General features: G+C 32.7%; 1 protein-coding gene across 4 annotated transcripts; it reads right to left on the bottom strand.

The window, feature by feature from the left end:
- Nucleotides 1-14,491: 14,491 nt before the first annotated feature.
- On the bottom strand, nt 14,492-19,891 carry LOC116114042 (LRR receptor-like serine/threonine-protein kinase EFR). 4 transcript variants are annotated; one of them, XM_031400199.1, is made up of 6 exons: nt 19,322-19,891; nt 18,959-19,030; nt 18,737-18,808; nt 17,863-17,934; nt 17,494-17,564; nt 16,825-17,205 (listed from the first exon to the last, which is right to left on the bottom strand). In XM_031400199.1, exons 1-5 carry the CDS (start codon nt 19,875-19,877, stop codon nt 17,536-17,538), a joined length of 801 nt encoding a protein of 266 aa, XP_031256059.1. In that variant the 5' UTR covers nt 19,878-19,891; the 3' UTR covers nt 16,825-17,205; nt 17,494-17,535. The 4 variants fall into 4 exon arrangements, with proteins under 4 accessions (XP_031256057.1, XP_031256059.1, XP_031256056.1 ...); XM_031400197.1 differs by lacking the exon at nt 16,825-17,205 and adding an exon at nt 14,492-14,658 and having other exon boundaries at nt 18,959-19,891; XM_031400196.1 differs by having other exon boundaries at nt 18,959-19,891.
- Nucleotides 19,892-23,514: the final 3,623 nt, after the last annotated feature.

The following is a 23,514-nucleotide window of genomic DNA, read 5'->3' as shown; positions in this document are numbered from 1 at the left end:
TTTTTTCGTATCCGAATTTTATGGCCGAATTTTTATAAACGTACTTTTCACCATTTGCCGTATTATACCCATAAAATTCTCATACCTTTTTTTGCCGTACCCGTATTTACTAACTAGGATATTTACAAAAGAAATTCAAATGCTCCATTATTAATAATAAAAAATTAAATCCTATACTCCATTATATGGACCAAGAATGACTTATGTAGCCTATCTCTATGGTCCTTAACTAGCTCATAATGGATCTTAGGCAATGGATTTCCTATCATCTTATGGTGTCCTTTACAAGTGAAAACACCAATTGAAGCATTAGTTGTTCTCTTAGCACCCCAATTTAAATATTCCTTGATGAAATCTTCAAGTGAGAGTCAATAACATTTACACTCCATCTTTTTCCATAGAATATCAAGGAAACCAACAAGACTTGGGTAATTGAGAGTTGTTTTGAGAGCATTAACCTTTATATCCTCCCAAAGTAAACCCCCTTCCTAAACAATTTCTAATATCATTTCATTAACATGAATAAAATGATTCACTAGTTGTACTAACTCATTTTCTTTTCCATTTGGTTCTAACTTATAACCATAAAGTGTCCTCTTCATCCTATCCACCTTTTCTCTTTGATGGGTTGTCCTAATAGTCTTTGGGGTTCTTCTAATCAACGTCATGAATTCAATTCCTATAACAAATACAAGAATAAATATTTTTTATTTATTCTTCAAATAAATAAATATATATGTGACATACACATAATTATTTATCTGTTAAATAAATAATATAAAAAAAACTTGCCTCAAGTGTCGCTATCAGAATCTTAAGTTGCTGTTTTTTTTTTTTTATAGAGAGCAGATACTTAATTGGAGCTTTTGGCTCAATGGGCTAAGTGTAGGATTGTCCTGTAGGAGGTGCCAGGTTCGAGCTGCAGGCGAGGAGACAAAAATAAAATTTTATGTTGACCTGGTTTGACTAACCTGTTGACTGCTCCGGTTGGACATTGGCCAGGTCGTTTTGACCCGGTTGGATCTTGACGGGTCTATTTGACCAATGACCCACTTTGACCTAGTTTTGGGTCGGTCCATTTGACAATTTGGCTGACTCTTTATGGATTCGGCTTGGGCTATTTTCAATTAAAAAAATTTACTGGGTTGGGTTCCTGTTTAATTAATTTGGACTGAGAATTGGGTTGTACCTCCTTTTATCTTCCATGGGTCAAATAACCCGAATAAGGACCCCTTTTTCTGAAAAAAATTTCTTAGATAATTTTTAGTTCGATTTTGCTTCTGTAAAAAACCGTCTTCGGCCATTTTTTTGGTGATTTTAGAATTCTTCTTCTTCCTGGGTCTATTCCCTCTTAACCTCTCAATCTTTGAAAAAAATCCTAGACATGTTTCTATAACTAGCTCAAATACCATTGTTAGTAAATGAAGAAAATTCCTAATATTATCCCACTAAAAAGGCAAAGCAAACATCACAAGGCAAGGCACAAAGTGGCTGATCAATGTAACAAAATTGGGCTTATCATCTACTGAGCTAGCTGTTACAGGTAAGTCCCAAATTTACATTTAAGAAAAGGATTGGTGGCCTTGTTCCTTTTTATACACAAGAGACATTACATATTGTATGTTTTACAATGAATTTGGACTCAATGAAATGTGCTCCCCTAAACAATTTATGAGGAATTGGGACCATTGGAAGTAGATGTGAACGTAACATTAATTCATAAACTTATAACAATGAAAAATAGACGTTTTAAAAATAGAGGTATGATTAAAATACAGCCAAAGAAGTGAAAGCCCCAAAAGCAAAGCACCTTGGACAACCCCAAGGGGTCACACAAAGAAGCAAAGAAACAAAGGCTCAAAAGGCCGAAAGCACAAGGGACCCTGCCCCAAACAAAACACAAAGCAAAAAAGCTAACTCCACGGGTCCAAAGGGCAGCAGTAGAACCACAAACCAAGGAAAACAGGCCCAAAAAAGAATTGAACGAAATAGAGATACGCGAAGAACAAAATAAATAGAAAACACACAAACACAAATAGTAAAGAAAAAAAAATACGCGATTTACTTTGATTCATCTAATTAATAGGTTACATTCAACATAAGCAATATTATTTTAATACTATATCACCTCTCTTGTTTACAATAAATGAATTTACCTTATTGTTTACTATCGCTCATTACAAGAGAAAATAATATTTATATATTAGGTTTAAAAGACTAAAACCTAGTATTACAGAGATTACTATTCCTAAGCCTAAACCCAATAAAAATTAATAACTTAAAGGAAATCCTTCAGCGACTCTTTATGGAAAAAGCCCAAACCATCAACGGGACCCCTGAATGCGTTTGCGTAACCTATTAATGTTTAATGGTCGACAACTCCAACAACGAGGATTATCCATGCATCTAAAACAAGCTCGCTCATTCGGAAACTGCAGATTTTCCCTCCACAAACTTTACTGTTTCTACCGATGTTACAGCACATAAAATTTGTTCTCCACAGATTAAGCAAGCCTGAACCCAGGATAACCCCATTCTTACAACCTTTGCCAAACTGATCCAGCACCCAACATAGGTTCAAATGCCTTATGCTGCATTGCCAAACATAGGATGGTGTCTTATATTTGGATATGCACCATGAATAGCCACTCAAACTCCATCTAATAAAACCACCCATAAGCCAAGAGCCTTAGGTAGTCCTAATACAATTCCTGGGTAAATTCCAGGAGTCCACCAGGTTACTAACAGCAATAGAGTATGATGGAGCAAGAATGAGGTGGATTTATAATTGTTCTAGGTGTGTAAAACGAAGATTCGATTATCAATTATTAAGAGCAATCAATGGTGCCTTATTAAATAAATTTTACTAAAAATATTGTATGATCATCAATATACTATATATCTTATGTCCTTTTATATATATATATAGATGTATTCAATCAGGCGGATGCAATACTCAAATTTTTTTTAAAAATATTAATATGTACAATTTTTTTAATTTTAGTCTATCCTAACATAAATATTAATGTGCAATTAGTTGTTATTTTAGCCCACCCTAACAGAAATTTTTAAATCCAACCCTTTTATACAATTAATGATTTTTTCAATTGCCCCTCCTTGTCCTTTGTAACTCCCTTTATAACACTAGGGGTAACGTTACCCTGATACTGTAAACGATCTGATGCGATAAATGCATGGATTTAGACGGATTTTTCAAATTTGAAAACCCTTCATGTCTTAGAAAGCCATGGACCAACACTGGTGGGCTTTGATTATTATTCCCAAAGGTCCAATATGAGTAATAAGGGGAAATGGGCTATATGGGCTCAGCTCTGAAAATCCCAAGAAAGCCCAAAATAGGAATTTCACAAGGATTGCAGGAGAGCCCAATATCATGAACAATATAAGGTTGCTCTCAAAACTCAGAAGCGCTGGGGCCAATTAAATAATAGGCTTCAGTCTCCACATTATAGAAAGTTTCATTCAACATGCTATACGATTACGAAAGCAGTGACGAAATCAGAAATTTATTTTAAAGATTTAAAATAATTTTTATATGAATATCAATGATATATATATATATGAAGGATTAATATGTGTATAAATTAATTTTTTTTTTTTTTTTTTTTTAATATGAACTAGTTCCTTCACCACCGCAAACCCCAATTCGATACAATAATGATACATTTTTATTTATAAGAAAAACTCGAATACTTTCTTTCACTTCAGATTCAGAAAAATGTTTTCCGAAATATTTTTTTTCCTCTTACAAGATATATTAACCAAGCAATCAATCTAGTGGTATTGGCAACTATCTCTAGGTAGTTTGGTGGTTCGTTTGAAATTTTTGGATGTATTACTCAAGAGATTCTGAGTTTAAAGCCTAGGCCAATGACACGCTTACAGAAACGTTGTCGTCGCGATTGTGGTTGGCAGCATGCACCCCAAGGCATGCTACGACACCTGTGAGCTCCCCATTCAACCCGTCTTGAAACACGGATCAAGGAGTCTAACATGTGCGAGATTCAACGGGCCAATAAACTCGTAAGGAAGCTTATTGGTGGGATCTCTTATAGGTTGCACTGTCGACCTACCTTGATCTTCTGTGAAGGGTCCCCTAAAAAGGCAAAGCAAACATCACAAGCAAGGCACAAAGTGGCTGATCAATGTAACAAAATTGGGCTTATCATCTACTGAGCTAGCTGTTACAGGTAAGTCCCAAATTTACATTTAGAAAAGGATTGTGGCCTTGTTCCTTTTTATACACAAGAGACATTACATATTGTATGCTATCCACCTTTTCTCTTTGATGGGTTGTCCTAATAGTCTTTGGGGTTCTTCTAATCAACGTCATGAATTCAATTCCTATAACAAATACAAGAATAAATATTTTTTTTATTTATTCTTCAAATAAATAAATATATATGTGACATACACATAATTATTTATCTGTTAAATAAATAATATAAAAAAAAACTTGCCTCAAGTGTCGCTATCAGAATCTTAAGTTGGTGTTTTTTTTTTTATAGAGAGCAGATACTTAATTGGAACTTTTGGCTCAATGGGCTAAGTGTAGGGTTGTCCTGTAGGAGGTGCCAGGTTCGAGTTGTAGGCGAGAAGGAGACAAAAATAAAATTTTATGTTGACCTGGTTTGACTAACCTGTTGACTGCTCCGGTTGGACATTGGCCAGGTCGTTTTGACCCGATTGGATCTTGACGGGTCTATTTGACCAATGACCCACTTTGACCTAGTTTTGGGTTGGTCCATTTGACAATTTGGCTGACTCTTTATGGATTCGGCTTGGGCTATTTTCAATTAAAAAAATTTATTGGGTTGGGTTCCTATTTAATTAATTTGGACTGAGAATTGGGTTGTACCTTCTTTTATCTTCCATGGGTCAAATAACCCGAATAAGGACCCCTTTTTATGAAAAAAATTTCTTAGATAATTTTCAGTTCGATTTTGCTTCTGTAAAAAACCGTCTTCGGCCATTTTTCTAGTGATTTTAGAATTCTTCTTCTTCCCGGGTCTATTCCCTCTTAATCTCTCAATCTTTAAAAAAAAATCCTAGACATGTTTCTATAACTAGCTCAGATACCATTGTTAGTAAATGAAGAAAATTCCTAATATTGAATTCCTATAAAGTTAACAAAACTTAAATTCGTACTCAACGAACATACAATTCTCATTCCAATGGATATTTAAATATAATCTAGATATAAATAAAACAAATTTCATTGCATAAAAAAAAAAAACAAGATATTACAAAAGAAATTCAAATGCTCCATTATAATATATAAAAAATTGAAATCATATAATCTTATAGACCAAGAAGAATTAGTAGCTATGCTCTGTGACTACTCTATGGTCCTTAACTAGTCATAATGGATCTTAGGCAATGGATTCTCTATCATCTTAGGGTGTCTACGAGTGGAAACACCATTGAAGCAGCTAGTGTTCTCTTAGCATCTAATTTAAATATCCTTGATGAAATCTTTCAAGTGAGAGTCGAAACATTTATACCTCCCATCTTTTCCATGAGAATACAAGGAAACTAGCAAGAGTGGGTAATTGAGAGCATTAAAATTAATCCTCCCAAAGTAAACCCCTCCTAAACAATTTCTAATATCATTCATCACATGAATAAAATGATTCACTAGTTGTCTAACATGTTCTTTTCCATGGTTCTAACTTATAACCATAAAGTGTGCATCTCATTATCTCCACGCTTTGCTTTGAGGGACTACAGTTATTTAATTAACTACAGTAACCTCACCATCAAAGGTAAATGACCATCATGCCTTTCAGTTAATTTAATTATTTCAAAACAACCATAGGATAAAATTAATACATGAACCACCTTATGTGAAATATAAAATATTTCTAGCATTACTAGTATAAATGAATTGATTGATCAAATTTGACAACTTTATTATACTAATCAAATGGATATTAATATTTTCCACAATCATCCAAATGAGCAATAAGTCATGTATGCAACTAAAGAATAAATCATTACTGGAATTAGACAATAAGAGGAATGAGATAATTTTGAGGATGATAGTACGGGAATACCAAAAGTTTCATGTCAAAAAGCTCTAAACTTGCTTGAGAAGCTATAAATATTTTGGCTTCAACAAGAAAGTGTCTATGCTAGTGACTTATTACGTACCAACAAGATAAAAGATGTGATAACAACTCTAAAGCATAAATCATTGTCTCAAACAACTATAGATAAATATTTTATTTCATATTAAACCTTTAATGTAACATAGCATATATTTTTTGCAATATACATATAATTATTACTATACAGACACAAGTTCCTTAAGAAAGTACCTAGAAAAATTATAAGTTATTAAAATGTGAAATTTATTCTTACTTATAACTGGTCCAGTTTGGGACCATAAATTTTTATGACTACTTAGAGGTTATTTCTATGTAAAGTATCATTATAAAGAGGTTCTAATATATTTCCAAATGGTTTTCTTACTGTTTTTCCAGCTAAGCAAGGCTCACAAGTAGACAATTCTACTTTTTTTTAAGTTTCCTAACAAGCCTTCTCTTGTTAGTATAGTCATTTGATGTTGGCCAAATGGCCAAGTCTTGTATGTCATACTTTCACATCATCATTATTGGAAGATGTAATTAAGGAAAAACATGCATTGCTATAATTATGATCAGCATCTAATACAATAAAACCATCTGAAATATAACCACAACTATAGTAATTTGTGTCCAAAAACAAATTGACACCAGTATTTGAAAAGTTTAAATGAAAACCTAATTTAATGAGTTCTAACACAAAAATCAAATTTTAACGAATATCGGGTGCATATAACATATCATGTATGTATAGGACTCGACCTTCATGTATGATCAACTTGCCTGTGTCGGTCCCTTTAAATTCCACTATTGAATTGTTACCTATATATATCCACTTTGTTTCCTGTGGTATTCATCGAAACTCTACGAAAGCACTCCTGTCTTTCGTTATATGGTCTGTGGCTGCTGAATCTACAGCCCACAAAGGATGAGATTTAGTTAGAAAAATAAAACTGGAAACATTTATATAACTTACTTATGCAAACAAGTAATTCACCTTGTTGGGCTTACTATAATTGCGAGCAAAATGTTTCTTTTCGCCAAAGTTATAGCATTTCACCTTTACTATGATTTTCTTTTTGACAAGATGCTTTCCTTTTCCATGTTTATAAAACTTCTTTTCCTTTCCTTGAGCCTTATCTTTGTTGCCCCTTCTTTAGGGTCCACCTTGGAATTTATGCTTAAATCTCTTTCCACCATGTGAACGGGAGCCAGTCATATACACATTAGTATTTGCCTTACTAGCATTAAGGCGATCTTCTTCTAGTTCTAAATGTCATGTGGCATCTTTTAAATTTTTTATGCCCTTATTGTGGGTCACGTGTTCCCAATTTTGAGGCAATAATCTTATGACAGCTTGAACTTGTTATTCATTAGTTAGGAAATGACATGCATCTCTCAACTCACTAATCACGTTTGACATGTACCTTAAGTGTTGCCTCATAGTATGTTCAGATTTTTTCTTTTATGTGTCAAACTTGATTATAAGTGACCAAAGTTTTGCTATTGACATTCCACCAAACTTTTCAGTAAGGCGGACCACATGTCCTTTGCTAATTCATACTCTAGGTATTTTTTCATGAGATCATTGTTCATGCTACTCAACAAAGTGATGCGAGCAGTGTAATTTTTTTTCTTCCAGATGTCATAAGCTGCACTAGTCTCTTCTATGTTGAGTTGTGGCTCATTCTTCAAGCTCTTTTATAGTCATGGTAAGAGTTTCAAAAACCCCTCGTTCTTCTAAGACATATTGGATTTTCGTGCTCCAGACCTCATGATTGTCACCATTTAGTTTTTCCCCTTTATTAAGTTTGGTAATTATGTTCTTAGATGCAAATGTCATTTCTTAAAAAAAACACAGATACACATAAAATTATGCACGTCATTCAATGCTCAGAACATACATATATTTCGTTAACATCAATTAATTATATCAACAATAATCTCATATTAGATTTAGAATCAATTTTTCTCTTTCTGTCAACAATCATCATCTAAAATACTAATATTTAATCATCATTAATATAATTAATTGAGTAAGGATTCCCCCCCCCCCCCCCCCCCCCCTTTTTTTTTTTTTATTAACAGTTGTTTGTTCAAACTTAAATTCATACTCAACAGCATACAATTCTCATTCCAATGATGATTTAAATAATTCAGATATATAAATAAACACATTCATTGGCATAAAAAAAGAACTAATATTTACAAAAAATTCAAATGCTCATTATTAATAATAAATAAAATATAACTCCATTATATGACCAGAAATGACTGTATGAGCCTATCTCTGTCCTTTAACGACTCTAATGGATCTTAGGCAATGGATTTCCTATCATCTTTGGTGTCCTTTACGAGTGGAAACACCATTGAGCATAAGTGTTCTCTTAGCACCCTAATTTAAATCCTTGATGAAATCCTCAAGTGGAGTCGATACATATTACACTCCATCTTTTTCCATGGAATTCAAGGAAACCAGCAAGACTTGGTATTGAGGTTGTTTTGAGAGCATAAACTTATATCCTCCCAAAGTAAACCCCCTTCCTAAACATTTCTAATACATTTCATTCACATGAATAAATGATTCACTAGTTTACTAACCATTTCTTTCCATTTGGTTCTAACTTATAACCCAAGTGTCCTCTTCATCTACACACCTTTTCTCTTTGATGGTTGTCCTAATAGTCTTTGGGTTCTTCTAATCAACGATCATGATTCAATTCCTATAACAAATACAGAATAAATATTTTATTTATTTATTCTTCATAAATAAATAGTGACATACACAATATATTAATGATTTTTCTAGATCCACCCTTGTATACAATTAATGATTTTTTCAATTGCCCCCTGCCTTGGTAACTCCCTTTATAACACTAGGGGTAACTTCCTTGATACTGTAAACGATCTGATGCGATAAATGCATGGATTTAGACGGATTTTTCAAATTTGAAAACCCTCCATGTCTTAGAAAGCTGGCCAATGTGGTGGGCTTTGATTATTATTCCCAAAGGTCCATATGAGTAATAAGGGGAAATGGGCTATATGGGCTCAGCTCTGAAAATCCCAAGAAGCCCAAAATAGGAAATTTCACAAGGATTGCAGGGAGAGCCCAATATCATGAACATATAAGGTTGCTCTCTAAAACTCAAAGCCTGGGGCCAATTAAAAATAAGGCTTCAGTCTCACATTATAGAAAGTTCATTCAACATGCCTACGATTACGAAAGCAGTGACGAAATCAGAAATTTATTTAAAATTTAAAATATTTATATGAATATAAATATATAAGGATCAATATGTATAATTTAATTTTTTTTTTTTTTTTTTAATATGAACTAGTTCCTTCACCACCGCAACCCCATCGATACAATAATACATTTTATTTATAAGAACTTGAATTCTTTCTTCTACTTCAAATTCAGAAAAATGTTTTTCGAAATATTTTTTTTTTTTCCTTTTACAAGATATATTAACCAAGCAATCAATCTAGTGGTATTGACAACTATCTCTAGTTAGTTTGGCGGTTCGTTTGGAACTCTTGAGTGAATTACTCAAGAGATTTTGAGTTTGAAGCCTAAGCCAATAATACGCTTGCAGAGACGTCATCGTCGCGATCGTGACTGGCAGCATGCAGCCCAAGGCATGCTACGGCACTTGTGAGCTCCCCTTTCAACCCGTCTTGAAACACGAATCAAGGAGTCTAACATGTGCGAGAGTCAACGGGCCAATAAACTCGTAAGGAAGCTAATTGGTGGGATCTCTTATAGGTTGCACTGTCAACCTACCTTGATCTTTTGTGAAGGGTTCGAGTGTGAGCATGCCTGTTGGGACCCAAAAGATGGTGAATTATGTCTGACCGAGGTGAAGCCAGAGGAAACTGTAGTGGAGGCTTGTCGCGATACTGACGTGCAAACCACGACTACTAATAAGGGTAGTCACCAAAAGACTGTTAACATTGTTAACTTTAAAACCCTGATAGACTAGTTGAAGTACGTGTAAACTGGTTCGAACGTCATCGGATAACTCATGGTTGTTAAACTCCATCTAGAGGTTGCAGAATATGCGGAAACAAAATGAAGAAAACAATAACTCATGGTTGACTTACTTAATTAGTGTGTTGCCCTTGCTGAAGCTTAAGTCATAGATGCATATTGTTGTATTAATTTAGTTTTTTTTTCTTTTTTTTTTTTTTNAAATACAAAGAATATAATATTCTTAAACTATAAACCAGGAATCAAGAATTACCTCCAGCCATTGAAACAAACTCACGAGTAGTATTTTGGATCTTCTAAGCTCTCAAGACACTCTATTGATGGTGTATTTTTCTGTATATTCGTGTTCTTGAGCTTAGGGACCAAAATAATATATTCATAACCAAGCTTCCATCAAGCTTTTAATGGTTGCTTAATGGCTGCCATAAATCCCAAACGTTTGAAAACTGAAGCGTTTGAAAACTGAACAAAGAACGTGGACCATCAACTTTAAACTGATGAAAATCACGTTATTTACGTTACTCATGTAACGTAAGTTTTACAATTTTCACGGCCTCAAATTATACAGTAAAACCTCTCTATAGTTATAATATTAGAATCAATAGCGAATCTAGAATTTTTATCCAGGGGGTCTCCACAGCTATGCTATTATTTACCGAATAACTAGTGAAAACTTTCAAAAATCACCAAACCTTAATTTAAAAAAAAATAAATACAATATTAAGAACCTGAGAAAAAATAATATACAATAACACAATATTTTCTTATTTGAATAAATCTATGAGAAGCAAAATTTTGAGTAAAAGTGTTGAGTAAACCTTGAACAAAACCTTCTTTTAATATTTTTTTTTTCCTTTAAAAGATTATAGTATAAATTTTTATAGCATTGATCAAACCTAGCCAAATTAAGCTAAAGTCAACCAAAACTTAAATCAAGTCAACGTTGCATTGACTTTTAATATGAATTAATAAAAGAGGGAAAATATTTTTAGTATAAATATAGATAGTAACTCAAATTTCTTTAATAATTTTGAACAATTGAACGGTGACGTTTAAAATGTAGGAAAGTGGTGGGTGAAGGGTGAAGAATAACATGCTTAAAATATAGTTAAAGTTTTAATTTGAGAAAACAGATTCATTCTTAGACAGAAAATACAAAATAAACTCACAAGAATAATATCATTTTCTCTCAAATTAGAATAAAAAACCTCAAAAAGAAAAAAAAATGATTCAATCCTTAAATAAACTAAATTGAAATGAACAATACACATACCTAAAATCGATAATATAAAAAACGGAGCAAATTATGACACCTTGAGTAGTGAAAATTTAACAATTTTAGTCTTCAAAAAATTTAAGAGCGAATAACATGAGAAAGAGAAAGAAAGAGTAAAGAATTTGAGGATAAAATCATAAAAAAAAAAAAAAAAAAGTTAAAGCCATGCAGAAAAACACTGGAGAGAGTTTCAAACATTTAATATAATGTGGGTTTGGAATATATATATTTTAATAACAAGTTTTTTTGTAAACCTAGATATACAGTATGTATAATAGTTCTTATTTTTAAAAAATGGTATGTATAATAGTTCTTCTTTTTTTAAAATCTGAAGGTGGGTCTGGGTATATATGTTAATTAACAATTTTTTATGGCCTGTATATTAATAATTTTTTTTCAAATTTGGGCTGAATCCGCCCCTGGTTGGGACTAACTAATTTTATTACTATAAAGAAGTCATAACTTAATGGAGGTATAATTACAAAAATTATAGTTTTGATTTCTTATTTTATAATTTATGTTTTAGCAGTACAATATTAGGATTTCAATTCATATTTTAGTAATATTAGAATTTCAATACAGCGTTTCAATTGCCTACTTTTGAAACAGATAAAAGATTGTTTCTTAGAATCAGCAAAAATAAGTGTCATTGATGAAACTGTAAATACAGTTGATACATGGTCAATTGGTGTGAAGTCACAGACAATTGTCAATGGTTTTAAGCGCTGCAAAATAAGGATCACTTATGTCAATGAATTGTAAGTTACAAATAAAGTGGACAAGGAGAATTAAAGAGTCATTATAGAATTAAGTGATCAGATTTGAAAAATTCACTACATTAATCGAATGGATATTAATGTCTTCTTCGATTATTCAAATGAGTAACAAATTGTGTATACTTTAACCAAATGAGAAATCATTGTTGCAATTAGACAAGAAGAGAAAAGAAATAATCCTAAGGATAATAGTACGAAAATACAAAAAGTCATGTGCCATGAAGCTCTAAACATGCTTGAGAAACTAAAAATATTTTGCTTTCAACAAGAAGGTATCCATGCTAACGAGCTATTACGTACTTGTAAGGTAAAAGATATGATAACAACTCTAAAACATAAATAATTGTCCCAAACAATTTTATATAAATATTTTATTTTATTTTAAACCTTTAATTTTATATAACATATTTTTTTTTATAATATACAGATAATTATTACTATGTAGAGACAATTTTCCTTAAGGTGGGAATATGAAAAATTATAATATGAAAAATTATAACTTATTACAATGTAGAGTTTATTCTTATTTATAACTATCCCAAATTGGAACTAAAATTTTTTATGACTATGTAGAATTTATTATCACTATAGAGAGGTTTTACTTTATATAGAATCATGTGATCATTTTTCTTTATATTCATATTATATATAACAACAGTAGTAGACTGGTAAATAACATTAATCCATAAACTTATAACATGGAACTATAGAATTCTAAAATACAAATCATAAAATGGAACATGTCATATTAGGTAGGGCTGGAAAAAAAAAAAACCAAAAACCGAACCGAACCGAAAAACCGGACCGAAACCGAACCGAAAAACCGATTTTTCAAATCAATCGGTTCGGTTTCGGTTTTCAAAAATAATTAAACCGAATTTTCGGTTCGGTTAACGGTTTAAGAATAATATTAAACCGGTTAACCGAACCGGTTTTGAAAAAAATAAAAACATAAAAAAATCCCTTATTTTTTCCCCCCCTTTTTCTTGGTATTAGCTACGCAGACCTGCAGTCTGCTACTTGCGCATTTTCTTGGGTTTGGTTCTCACGCAAATACTTCTTTTCTTTCACTATTTTCTTTCTTCTTCTTCTTCTTTCTCCTTTCACTTCTTTCTCTGTCTTTTTTCAGTTTTTCTTCACATTTTCGTCTTCTTCTCTTCCTCTCCTTCACCAACTTTTTTATCTTTCTTCGTTTTCTTTCTCCTTTCACTGCTTTCTCTTTCTTTTTTCAATTATTCTTCACATTTTCGTCTTCTTCTCTTCCTCTCCTTCACCAATTTCTCTTTCTTTTTCGTCTTCTTCTCTTCGTCTCCTTCTCCACTTTTCTTTTTCTTTTTCGTCTTCTTCTCCTTTCACTTTTCTGTTTTTTTTTTCTTTTTCGTCTTCTCCATTTCTTCTCTTTCACAGCTTTTCTGTTTAGATTTGGATAAGAAGCGAGAACAGAACACCATGATTGGACTTCAGCCTCCTTCTCCTTCATCGTTTGGTAAAGCATAATTTTAATTCTAAGTAAAAAAAAAAGGAAAAAAAAAATGGGCCAAATGGAGTGTGACGACCAAAATGGGCCGAAAAAAGCAGCCCATAATTCATAATTGGGCTAAATAATGCAACCCAATATTTAACCGGTTTAAAACCGGTAACCAAACCGAATTTTCGGTTCGGTTCATAACCGGTTTTTAACCGAAATCGGACCGTTTCGGTTCAATATTTTTTTAAACCGAAAACCGGTTCGGTTCAAGTTTTTGGTTAAACGGTTCGGTTAACCGGTTTTTTCCACCCCCATAGTAGGTAACATGTTACAAAATTTGATGTTAAAGGTCCTTATCAAAACAAAGAAAAATGCTAAGTCATTATTAGGGCGATGATATTACTGTAAATAACACGTATAGTAAATGCATTCGCGTAGAAAGCCATTTCAAACTATCAATATATCCATGTATTAGAAAGCCTTGGGCCAAAGTGATGGGCTTTACCATGTGAACATTAATAATAAGAAAACAAAAAGGAAAATGGGAAATTTTACCAATGATCATAAAATATATAGTTCTTTTATTTAACAAACAAAATTTTGCTTTTCTTGATACAAGAAAAGTTTAATTGAAATTTGGTTTTTTTGTTTTTTCTATCTTTAAAAGTTTACTTTGGTATTAAAAATCAAAATTAATGAACAATCATGATTGTATTGTAAAGGGAATGATATTGATTGAGTCATTCTATTATAAAATTTTACTACTTCACTTGATTTTTGAGTTAAATAACAAAAAAAAAATATATATATATATTAATAAAGTAAAATAAATAAGCTCTATCAAGAACAGAAAAATCTACAAATCTCCTATACTTTCTTGGCCACACTAAGGTCTAGCAAATTTAAAAACTATTACAAGCACTTCTTGTCATCATGTCTTAGAAGAAGTTGAACGCTGCTTCATCTTCACAAATAGCATCTCTGAAACCCAGGCCGTTCAATTATGGCTGTTGGTTAGCAAACTCATCCATTTCTCTCTACAAAGCAAAAGCAATTAGCCAATAGTTAATTAACGTAACATAGGCAAAAGAAAGGTTAAAGGGTATGGCTAATCACCTAGATTAAAACTATTATCAATGAAAATATATAGAAAGAAATTAACCTAAATTTAAAACCTTCTGCCTCTTCCCGTTCGATTTTTGCAAATTGGACTTGATTTTGATGAGTCTAGTTACTACTTCTTATGTTGATCCTCTCTAGAGGTGATTCTCCTGTACACTCCATAGCTAAACTCAAGATAGATGACACACATTCTTCCTTTCTAGAGAAATGTTCATCATCCTTCTTAGCAAATGTGTGCAGAACGCCATCACTGTGTTGCATAATGATTCACCAACCCAACTCCTTAAGCTCATTTCTTCATTAAATCTTATCTCTTGGCTTCTTCCCAGTAAATGTTTCCATTAGCATAATTCCATAGCTGTAAACAACTCCTTTCCTAGATAGTTTCCCTTCTCTTCCATATTCTGGTAGTGATCATGCACTTTCATTGTTAGATTACAATAATTAAATTTTCCTTACAAGAGAGAAAACATAAGTTAAAAAAAAAAAAATTAGAAATAATTACCTGGTGCCATATAACCAATGGTGGCAAGGGTCTGTGTTGTGTCATAGGTCTTTTCACCTAAGAGCTTTGCGATGCCAAAATCACTTAAATGTGCAACCATATTTTCGTTAGCAAGACATTGCTAGGCTTTAAGTCACAATGGATGATGGGATTTGAATAACCAAAATGGAGATATTCCAAAGCTGATGCAACATCAATCATTATGGTTAACCTATGGATATGTCCAAAACATTGTTGTCAGAAACAAGCATTTTTCGAGGCTCCATTGGGCATGTACTCCAGTATCAAAGATTTAAAATCATCATTTGAACAACAGCTGATGATTTTGACAAGATTTCGATGACGAATGACATCATTACTTCACATTCAACTTCAAAAATTGTAAATGCCTTCAAGATGCAAGTGGAATACCTTTACGCAAGCTCCATCCCATCATCTAATCTTCCTTTGTAAACTGAACCATAACTTCTCTACACAAGCAGGTTTCTCACTAAATCATCCGTTGCTCTCACTAGTTCATGTTGAGAAATTCTTCTCCATGTTTCTTGTGGTAACATATCAGCATTGTAGATGGCTTTGTGCGCTTTTTTAGGCATTTGATCAACACAAATGTAAGAAGCAGGAAACTAACGTGAACATAATGCTTAGTATCAAAACAATCGGCAGGAGAGCCTTTTTAGTCCTGATTTCGATGAGTGCTTTTTTGCACTGGTAAAACTTGTAGTTGGGGAGAACCACACAAGCAAGATTACCTGTAAATGATTGAGCCGAGAAGTTTCCAAAGACCCTCCAGTAGGAATTTCACCACTTAATCGGTGAGAAGACAAGTTTAGATATTTGAGGTACAAGAGTTTTTCTAAAGACTTAGGAATACTCCAAAGAGAGGTTATTAGACAAATCCAAAAACACCAAGCTTGTCAAGTCACTAAAAGACTCAGGAATCTGGCCTTGCAATCTATTAGATCCTAAAGAGAGATTTTGTAGATTTTTTAGGTTTCAATAATGATTGGAATATTGCCAAACAAAAAATTCTTTGACAAATCTATATCTACCACAACTTTCAGATTTTGAATTCTAGTGGGAGAGATCCATTTAGAAAATTTGATGACAAATTAAAGTGCAAGATGTCCTTAAGTTGCCATAAAGTTGAGGGTATGATAGAAGTTAACTATTGAAGGCTAACGATAGCATTCTTAAGGTATTGAGATTACCCAAGCATGCAGGTATGGATCCATAAAATTGTTACCATATTTGCAAGTCAACTAATTGATTCAAATGACAAAGATGATCCGGGATGGATCCTTCATATTATTATTTCCAAGGTTCAACCTGGAGTTTTTGTAGCCCACCAAGTGAAATGGGATAGACCCAATCAATTCATGTTTTGTAACTGTATATCTATCAAGTTGTTTAAGTTTTGATTTCTTTGGGAATGTTGCCACTAATATTGCAATCATTCAGTAAACATTTTCCAAAGAAGTAGAGAGATTCCCTATGGAACTTGGAAGGATGCCATTGAGCGGATTTCCTTTTAGCTCTAGATGTTTAAATTCTTGCAATTTGTCAAAGAGGAAAGAAAGCTCAAATTTGTGTAGAAGATGTCAAGAAATTATCCGACAAAACAAGCCACTCAAGATTTCTTAAAATGCCAATTGTAATAGGAATAAAACCTGAGAATGAGTTGGCTGAAATATCTAGATGGAGAGCCTGGATAAGTTGGTGATAAAGTTGGGAAATGTCCCACTAAAATCATTTAAATCCAAGTAAAGACCCTCAAGATTTGGAAGTTCAATGTTTGATGGAAGAATCATTCCTCTGAGTTTATTTCCGGGAAGTCCAAGTTGTATCATCGTTGAGATATTGAAGACAGTTGTTGGGACCAAACCAACTAAGTTGTTAAAATCAAGGACCAAAAACTGTAGATTATGAAGATTACCAACTTCACTTGGTATCTCACCTGAAATTAAATATGACCAAAAAACTGTGTTGGATTAAGTTACAGCAAAGAGAGGATTACTACACTTCATTCATTTATCTATTTTTTAGCATTGCGTTTCTTTATTATAATGTTTAGGCACATTAATTTTTAGATCAAATGTTTTTATTAGTTTCGTATTAATATATATGAGATTGAGGCATAGTGGTAAAATATATTTAACAATTAATTAAATATATATTGGAACCAGTATATAAATATATTTATTTTCAATTATAAATTTTTTATAAAAGATTGCATATGTCATACCTTGGAGTTTATTGTTCGGAAGATATAATTCCTCAAGTCGAGTCAAGTTACCATTTCTTTTGGTATGGCTCCTGTGAATTAACTCAGTTACAATCTCATTTATTTAATAGAAGAAGATCAAATCCAAACACAAAGAGAGAGAGAAAGAGAGAGAGAGAGAGAGAGCAGTCACAATTAAGAATTAAGATCACACTTTAAATATCAAGTATAACCTTCAATATTTGATTTAAATCAAAATGAAGGAATAATAATCGTTTGTCTATAGAGATGAAACTAATTGACTTCAAGATGATATAGCCATATAAAATTCTAGTGAATAATGATATTGAAGAGTACAATGGACTTGCATATATGATATACATATTATACCTTGGAGATTATTGTCGTCAAGATGCATATTTGTAAGTTGAATCAAGTTTCCAATATCTTTTGGTATCGATCCTGCAAAAAAAATTGGAGAATAAGATATCTATACCGTTCGTTTCTCTTGCGGATCGACCGAGACATTGTATGATGAGTAATAATGTAGATGAGATAGTAAATGCTAAAAAGAAAAAAAAAAATTAGTCAAACTTTTGTGAAATTAAAGTTGTATAGTTTTGTCTTTTTTATTATTATTATTATTATGTTGTTTTGTTACCAAGAACAAGACTTCCTAAACTGGGCAAACCCTCTGTCAGTGGCAAATATATTAGTAATCGTTCATGTAATTCAAACATGATATCACAGGGAAGCAAACCCCTTGGCTCAACCTTTTACCACTCGGTCAACCAATTGTTGACTGTCTTTTATTATATTTACTGCTACCCATATACATGGATCCAAATTTAAAAATAAAAATGTTTGCATTCCCGCATGATAAACTATGTTTTTTCTAATGGTTAGCTGTTCATAATTGAGGAGGAATGACCCAAAAAGAAATATTCAAATTTGTAACTCGATGGTAATGGATCACTACGCGTGAACAGAAGTAACTACCAATTCATAGGATCTGTGGTACCACGTCAGCCGCACCACCAACCAATACACTGTTGCCGTATACCCATCATCGGTTATCATTATTTATCAAAATTTTAGTCAAATTTTCTTATATGGAAACTATAAAAAATTGCCTTTAAACATTATCCATGTCAGTAAATAACAGTTCAATTTTAAAAAATGTGCAGTTTGATAAATTTCATATATATATATGCCTTGAAAAAAATGTAGCAACTGGACTAGGCAGTTACGGTTTAAAATGTACCAGTGAGCTGATTATTCTGAAAAGTTAATAACTCCAGTCGTGTACAATTGCCCAATTCTCCTGGAATTTCTCCTACAAAATCAACATATATTATTAACAAAAATTCTAAAACAAAAACTCTATATATCAATTAATATTAGAGAAATCATAGTGGTCAAAGAATTATATATTTGAGATTGAGAAAAAAAAATTTATGCATGCCAATAACTTCTGCATATATACCTTGGAGTCTACTGTGTCCAATACGTATCTCCTTAAGCTGCGTCAATTGTCCAATTTCTTTTGGTATGGCTCCTGTGAAATAATTGTACGACAAAGATAAGGATTGCAAGCCTCTGCATTTTGATAAAGTGGATGGTATTTCGCTGCTGAACATGTTTCCATCCAAAGCAAGCGTTTCCAAACAAGGAAGATAATCAAAAGTAGCTTCAGGGAGTCCACCGGATAATCCATTATCACCCGCGTCAATATATAATAACGAAGGCATGTTGAAAAAAATGGAAGGGAAGGAACCAGAGAGTTGGTTATGATATAAACTAAGTAACTGCAGTGAAGATATGTTGAAGATGGAGGTGGGAATGGAACCTGAAAGCTGATTATAATCAAGATGAAGTTGTTGTAACGAAGACAAGTTGCCAAGGGACTGAGGGATAGTCCCTGAGAATTTGATTTCATTCAAACCCAAAAATTGAAGTTTGGTTAAGGAGGCCAGCCATAACGGGATCTGTAAATTGAAGTTATTGTAACTAAAATCAAGGTATTTAAGACGACGTAATTGAGCTAACTCATCCGGGAGAGAGCCATAAAAGCTGTTATTTTGGAAGCCTAGAATTGTGAGGAAAGAAAGATTTCCCAGTTGAGGAGGAATGATGCCTGTAAGATTAAAGGAAGAAATATCAAGAATTGTGACTCTATGGTGACGGGCACCACAACGGATTCCAATCCAGTTACAAACAGAGGTAGTTGTGGACCAATTGGTGGCCAATAAATTGCTAGGGTCATGGGTTATATGAGCTTTGAGTGCAAGAAGAGCTTGTTGGTCTGTGATAATGTTGGTTTGTTTTGCACCAACAAAGGAAAATACAAGAAACTGAACAAAGAAAGCCATGAATAAAATGCAAAGAGAATGATTTGTCTCCATGAGAGGACGAGGCTTTGTGTATAGGCCAAGGACTCACCTGTGATACTCACATATATAAAGGGTGGAATTATATGTACACATGTTAGAAATATTTCATTAATTTTTTACCACATGCATGGTAAAGTTAATTTTCTTCCTTGAATTGGACGGCCCTCATCCCTTCAAACACGTAGTGCGTAAAGGAGTCAACTTGGATAGTGACTGAAGGAGAAAGGCTTTCTAAGTGCGAGTTAAGATAAGGTTATATTGTTATCCACTTGATAATATCAAGGAGTGCTAACTCATGTCACATGTCCAAACAGATATAATAAACGTTTGGATAGAGATTTACTTACAACTCAATCTTATAAATTTTCTCTCATAATTTTGATATAATAACTCATAATTGATTAATTCACAATTAAGCAATCAGGACCTATAACGAGCAAACGAGACTTATTTATAAACTAACTAGTTGAGAGTTGTTATATTCAGATTGTAAAAGCAAGTTTATGAGATTAAGTTGTAAGTGTAATATTGTCCTAAAAATTTTAATTTATTAAAATGGAACATGTGGCACAAGGAGGATTGGTGTCTATGGCACTTGCGATTGTTGCTAACACTTTTTTAAATAATATTAAGATTACATAAATTCATTGGAGGGTGGAATGAATGATGTGACATTTCATTGTATTTTAGATTTTTTTCTAATAAGTTATTATTTAATGTGACAATAAGGTTAACAGGCACTATTGGCTATTACAGATACATTGTTGCAATTATAAATCTACTATTTGTCGAAACACCAAAATAAGTAGTTATTTACATTGGCTTTTACAAATGCATTGTTATAATGATAACTATGCACAGTAGCTTCATAACGTTTTGGGGATGGATAGCGATTGAAGTGTTAGAAGATGTAATAGCGGAAAACGTTGAGATAATAATCACTAAAAAATTAGATATGATATTTAATGTGATTCAGTATAACTTATTTATATTCACAGATAAGAGAGAGATTTATTATAATAACGTCCATATGAATATACAAGAATATACACATTATAACTGAATACCTAATCCAATGCTAATTAACAGAGTGAAAACACAATCACAGTTTTTGTACTTAATTCTATGGTGTTTAAACGATCATTTGTGTCATATACCCTATACAATCATTGTTCTTTTATAATTTTGAATTGATTCTCACCTATATATTTATTGGTGATATAAGAAATATTTTATTTCTAATAGAAATCTCGTTCTATTACTAATAACACTCTTGTTTTCTTTGTTTTTAATAACTTTCATATTCTTTATAATAATTTTACACAAAATAATAATAATAATAATAATAATAATAAAATAAAAATAAAATCATATAGGAAAGTGAGTCATAATATCACAAGAAGAAGACGACAACAACTACCATGGACCCATTAATTAATAATTGCGTCTTTTTTCTAACACTTTCCCTACGCATGTCCATCAATTATGTGAGAAACCTCTCGTTCACATTTAGAAAAGAGTGATGCTATGGGTACTAATGGATGGGTATTAATCTGTGTACTAACTAAAGCATAGTATCCGTACTATGCGTATAGTACCCGTACTATGCTTTAGTTAGTACACAGATTAGTACCCATCCATTAGTACCCAAAGTATTATTCTTTAGAAAATGAGTGATGCTATGGGTACTAATGGATGAGTACTAATATGTGTACTAACTAAAGCATAGTATCCGTACTATGCGCATAGTACAGGTACTATGCGCATAGTTAGTACACATATTAGTACTCATCCATTAGTACCCAAAGTATTATTCTTAGAAAATATCTCCTTATCCCTTCTACTACACGTATTGCTCAAAGAAGTCAACATGGATAATGACCAAAGGAGAAATGCTTGCCTTACAATTATACATTATTTCATATTTGCCAACTGGAGATTATTACTTTTGAGACCTCGGTCACCACAATTCGATGCGCATATGGCCCCAAAAATGGAACTTGAACACCTTCAACACGGTCAATAATGAAAAGATAAGTACTCTTGACTATTCTTTGTTATTATTAGTCTTCATCTATATACGTTACTGGTTGACCATAAAAATCAACTCAATTACCATAAAGATCATCCATTTTCTTCTCTAAACAAATCATGAAGAACACTACTCCACCAACAGTAAATTAAACAAATTAACATATCTTCTTATAAATTGAAAATAAACTTAAATGTATTATATATCTTTAGATAATTCGTGTATGTTAGTTATCATTGAAAGCCGACTAGACTCGACTGATTGGACTTGAGTGACTCGAGTTTATTTAAATTACTCGGGTTTGTCCACCAGTCTTCGAAAAAGTAAGTTTTCAACCCAATTTGAATTAACACAATTTTTTTTTCTTTGTTTATACATGAAACATATTTTCGACATTTCATATATCTTTTTATAGTAAATTATTTAAAAAAAAACTGAGATATCCAAGCTAGCTTAGACGCATATTAACTAATCCCCATGAGGTCCTTTGAATACCCTAAAAACCCAAAAGACCAAAGTAACAAACAATATTATCGTGGTAAGTGGCCTTAAGGTTTGAATTTATGAACTCAAAGAAGAGAACAAACCTCCTAAACTGTTAGGCCAACCCCTTGAGGTTCGAAAAACCATATTATTTATATATGTCAATCTCCAATCAAAAGCTTTTTTTTTTTTTTTTTTTTTTAATTTTTCATGGGACTAGTGGTATTCAAGTGATTAAAAGAAAGCAATAGAAGTGTTCAGAGGTCGTACTTGCAAAATCATTTAAAAATGGTTAATTTTTAATGTAACATTTTAAAAAAGTGTCAACTAAGTAAATTTCTCCTTAATTTTAAATATCAGTATCACAACAATGAGAAATGCCACGATTCGTTTGGTACACATATTGGGAAAACTTTTTCAGTTTTCCCAAGAAAATAAAGTTTGTTTCACCTATTTTCCAAAATATAATTATAAATTTTTTAATTTCCTTTAAACCCTCTAAATTTGTTAATTTAACTAAACAACTCTCAATTTTTTTTTTAAAAAATTGACAAAAACACCAAATTTACCAGATTCTGACCACCACTGGCGGAAGTTGGCCAGAATTTGGTGTAATAGCGCACTATCGGTTGAATCTGGCCGGTGGTGCATTGATCTAGCTTTTTTCTGCCAGATCCATGGTGGATATGGCCGGAAAAGACCAGATCTATAGCCAAAGATCTGGCTGTCAACGGCTAGATCTTTGGCAGTTGACAGTCAGCAACGACGGCCAAGATAGGGTTGTCGTTGACCATCAACGATGGTCGTATCTTTGACCATCATTGACGACCAAATGCGGCTAGATCTGGCCGTCAATGGCCAGATCTAACCACAGATTTGACCTTTCCGACCAAATCCACCATATCGGCGCACGACCGATAAGATCCAGTCGGTCATGCACCGATACGGGGATTCTGGCCACCCTCTGGCGGTGGTGGCCAGCTGTCCGTATTTAATGGGTGGATTGGGGGTGTTTTTGTTAACTTTTAATGTTTTATTATATGGGTGTTTAGTAAATAAACAAACATAGGGGGTAGTTTTATTAATTTTCAAATCTTACATAGTAATACCTGCCCAATTCAACTTTTTTTTAAC

Source organism: Pistacia vera, unplaced genomic scaffold (assembly GCF_008641045.1).
Source record: "Pistacia vera cultivar Batoury unplaced genomic scaffold, PisVer_v2 Contig7, whole genome shotgun sequence".
Classification (NCBI taxonomy): domain Eukaryota; kingdom Viridiplantae; phylum Streptophyta; class Magnoliopsida; order Sapindales; family Anacardiaceae; genus Pistacia; species Pistacia vera.
The sequence above is the reverse complement of the archived record's forward strand: the minus strand, read 5'-3'. Positions and strand labels throughout refer to the sequence as shown.

Coding starts and splice junctions, on each gene's coding strand:
- LOC116114042 (XM_031400197.1), bottom strand. CDS start 19,877: ATGGAGACAAATCATTCTCTTTGCATTTTATTCATGGCTTTCTTTGTT. Junction 18,809..18,958: donor TGGACACAGTAGACTCCAAG/GTATATATGCAG, acceptor TTGATTTTGTAG/GAGAAATTCCAGGAGAATTG. Junction 17,935..18,736: donor TCAGAATAATCAGCTCACTG/GTACATTTTAAA, acceptor TTTTTTTTGCAG/GATCGATACCAAAAGATATT.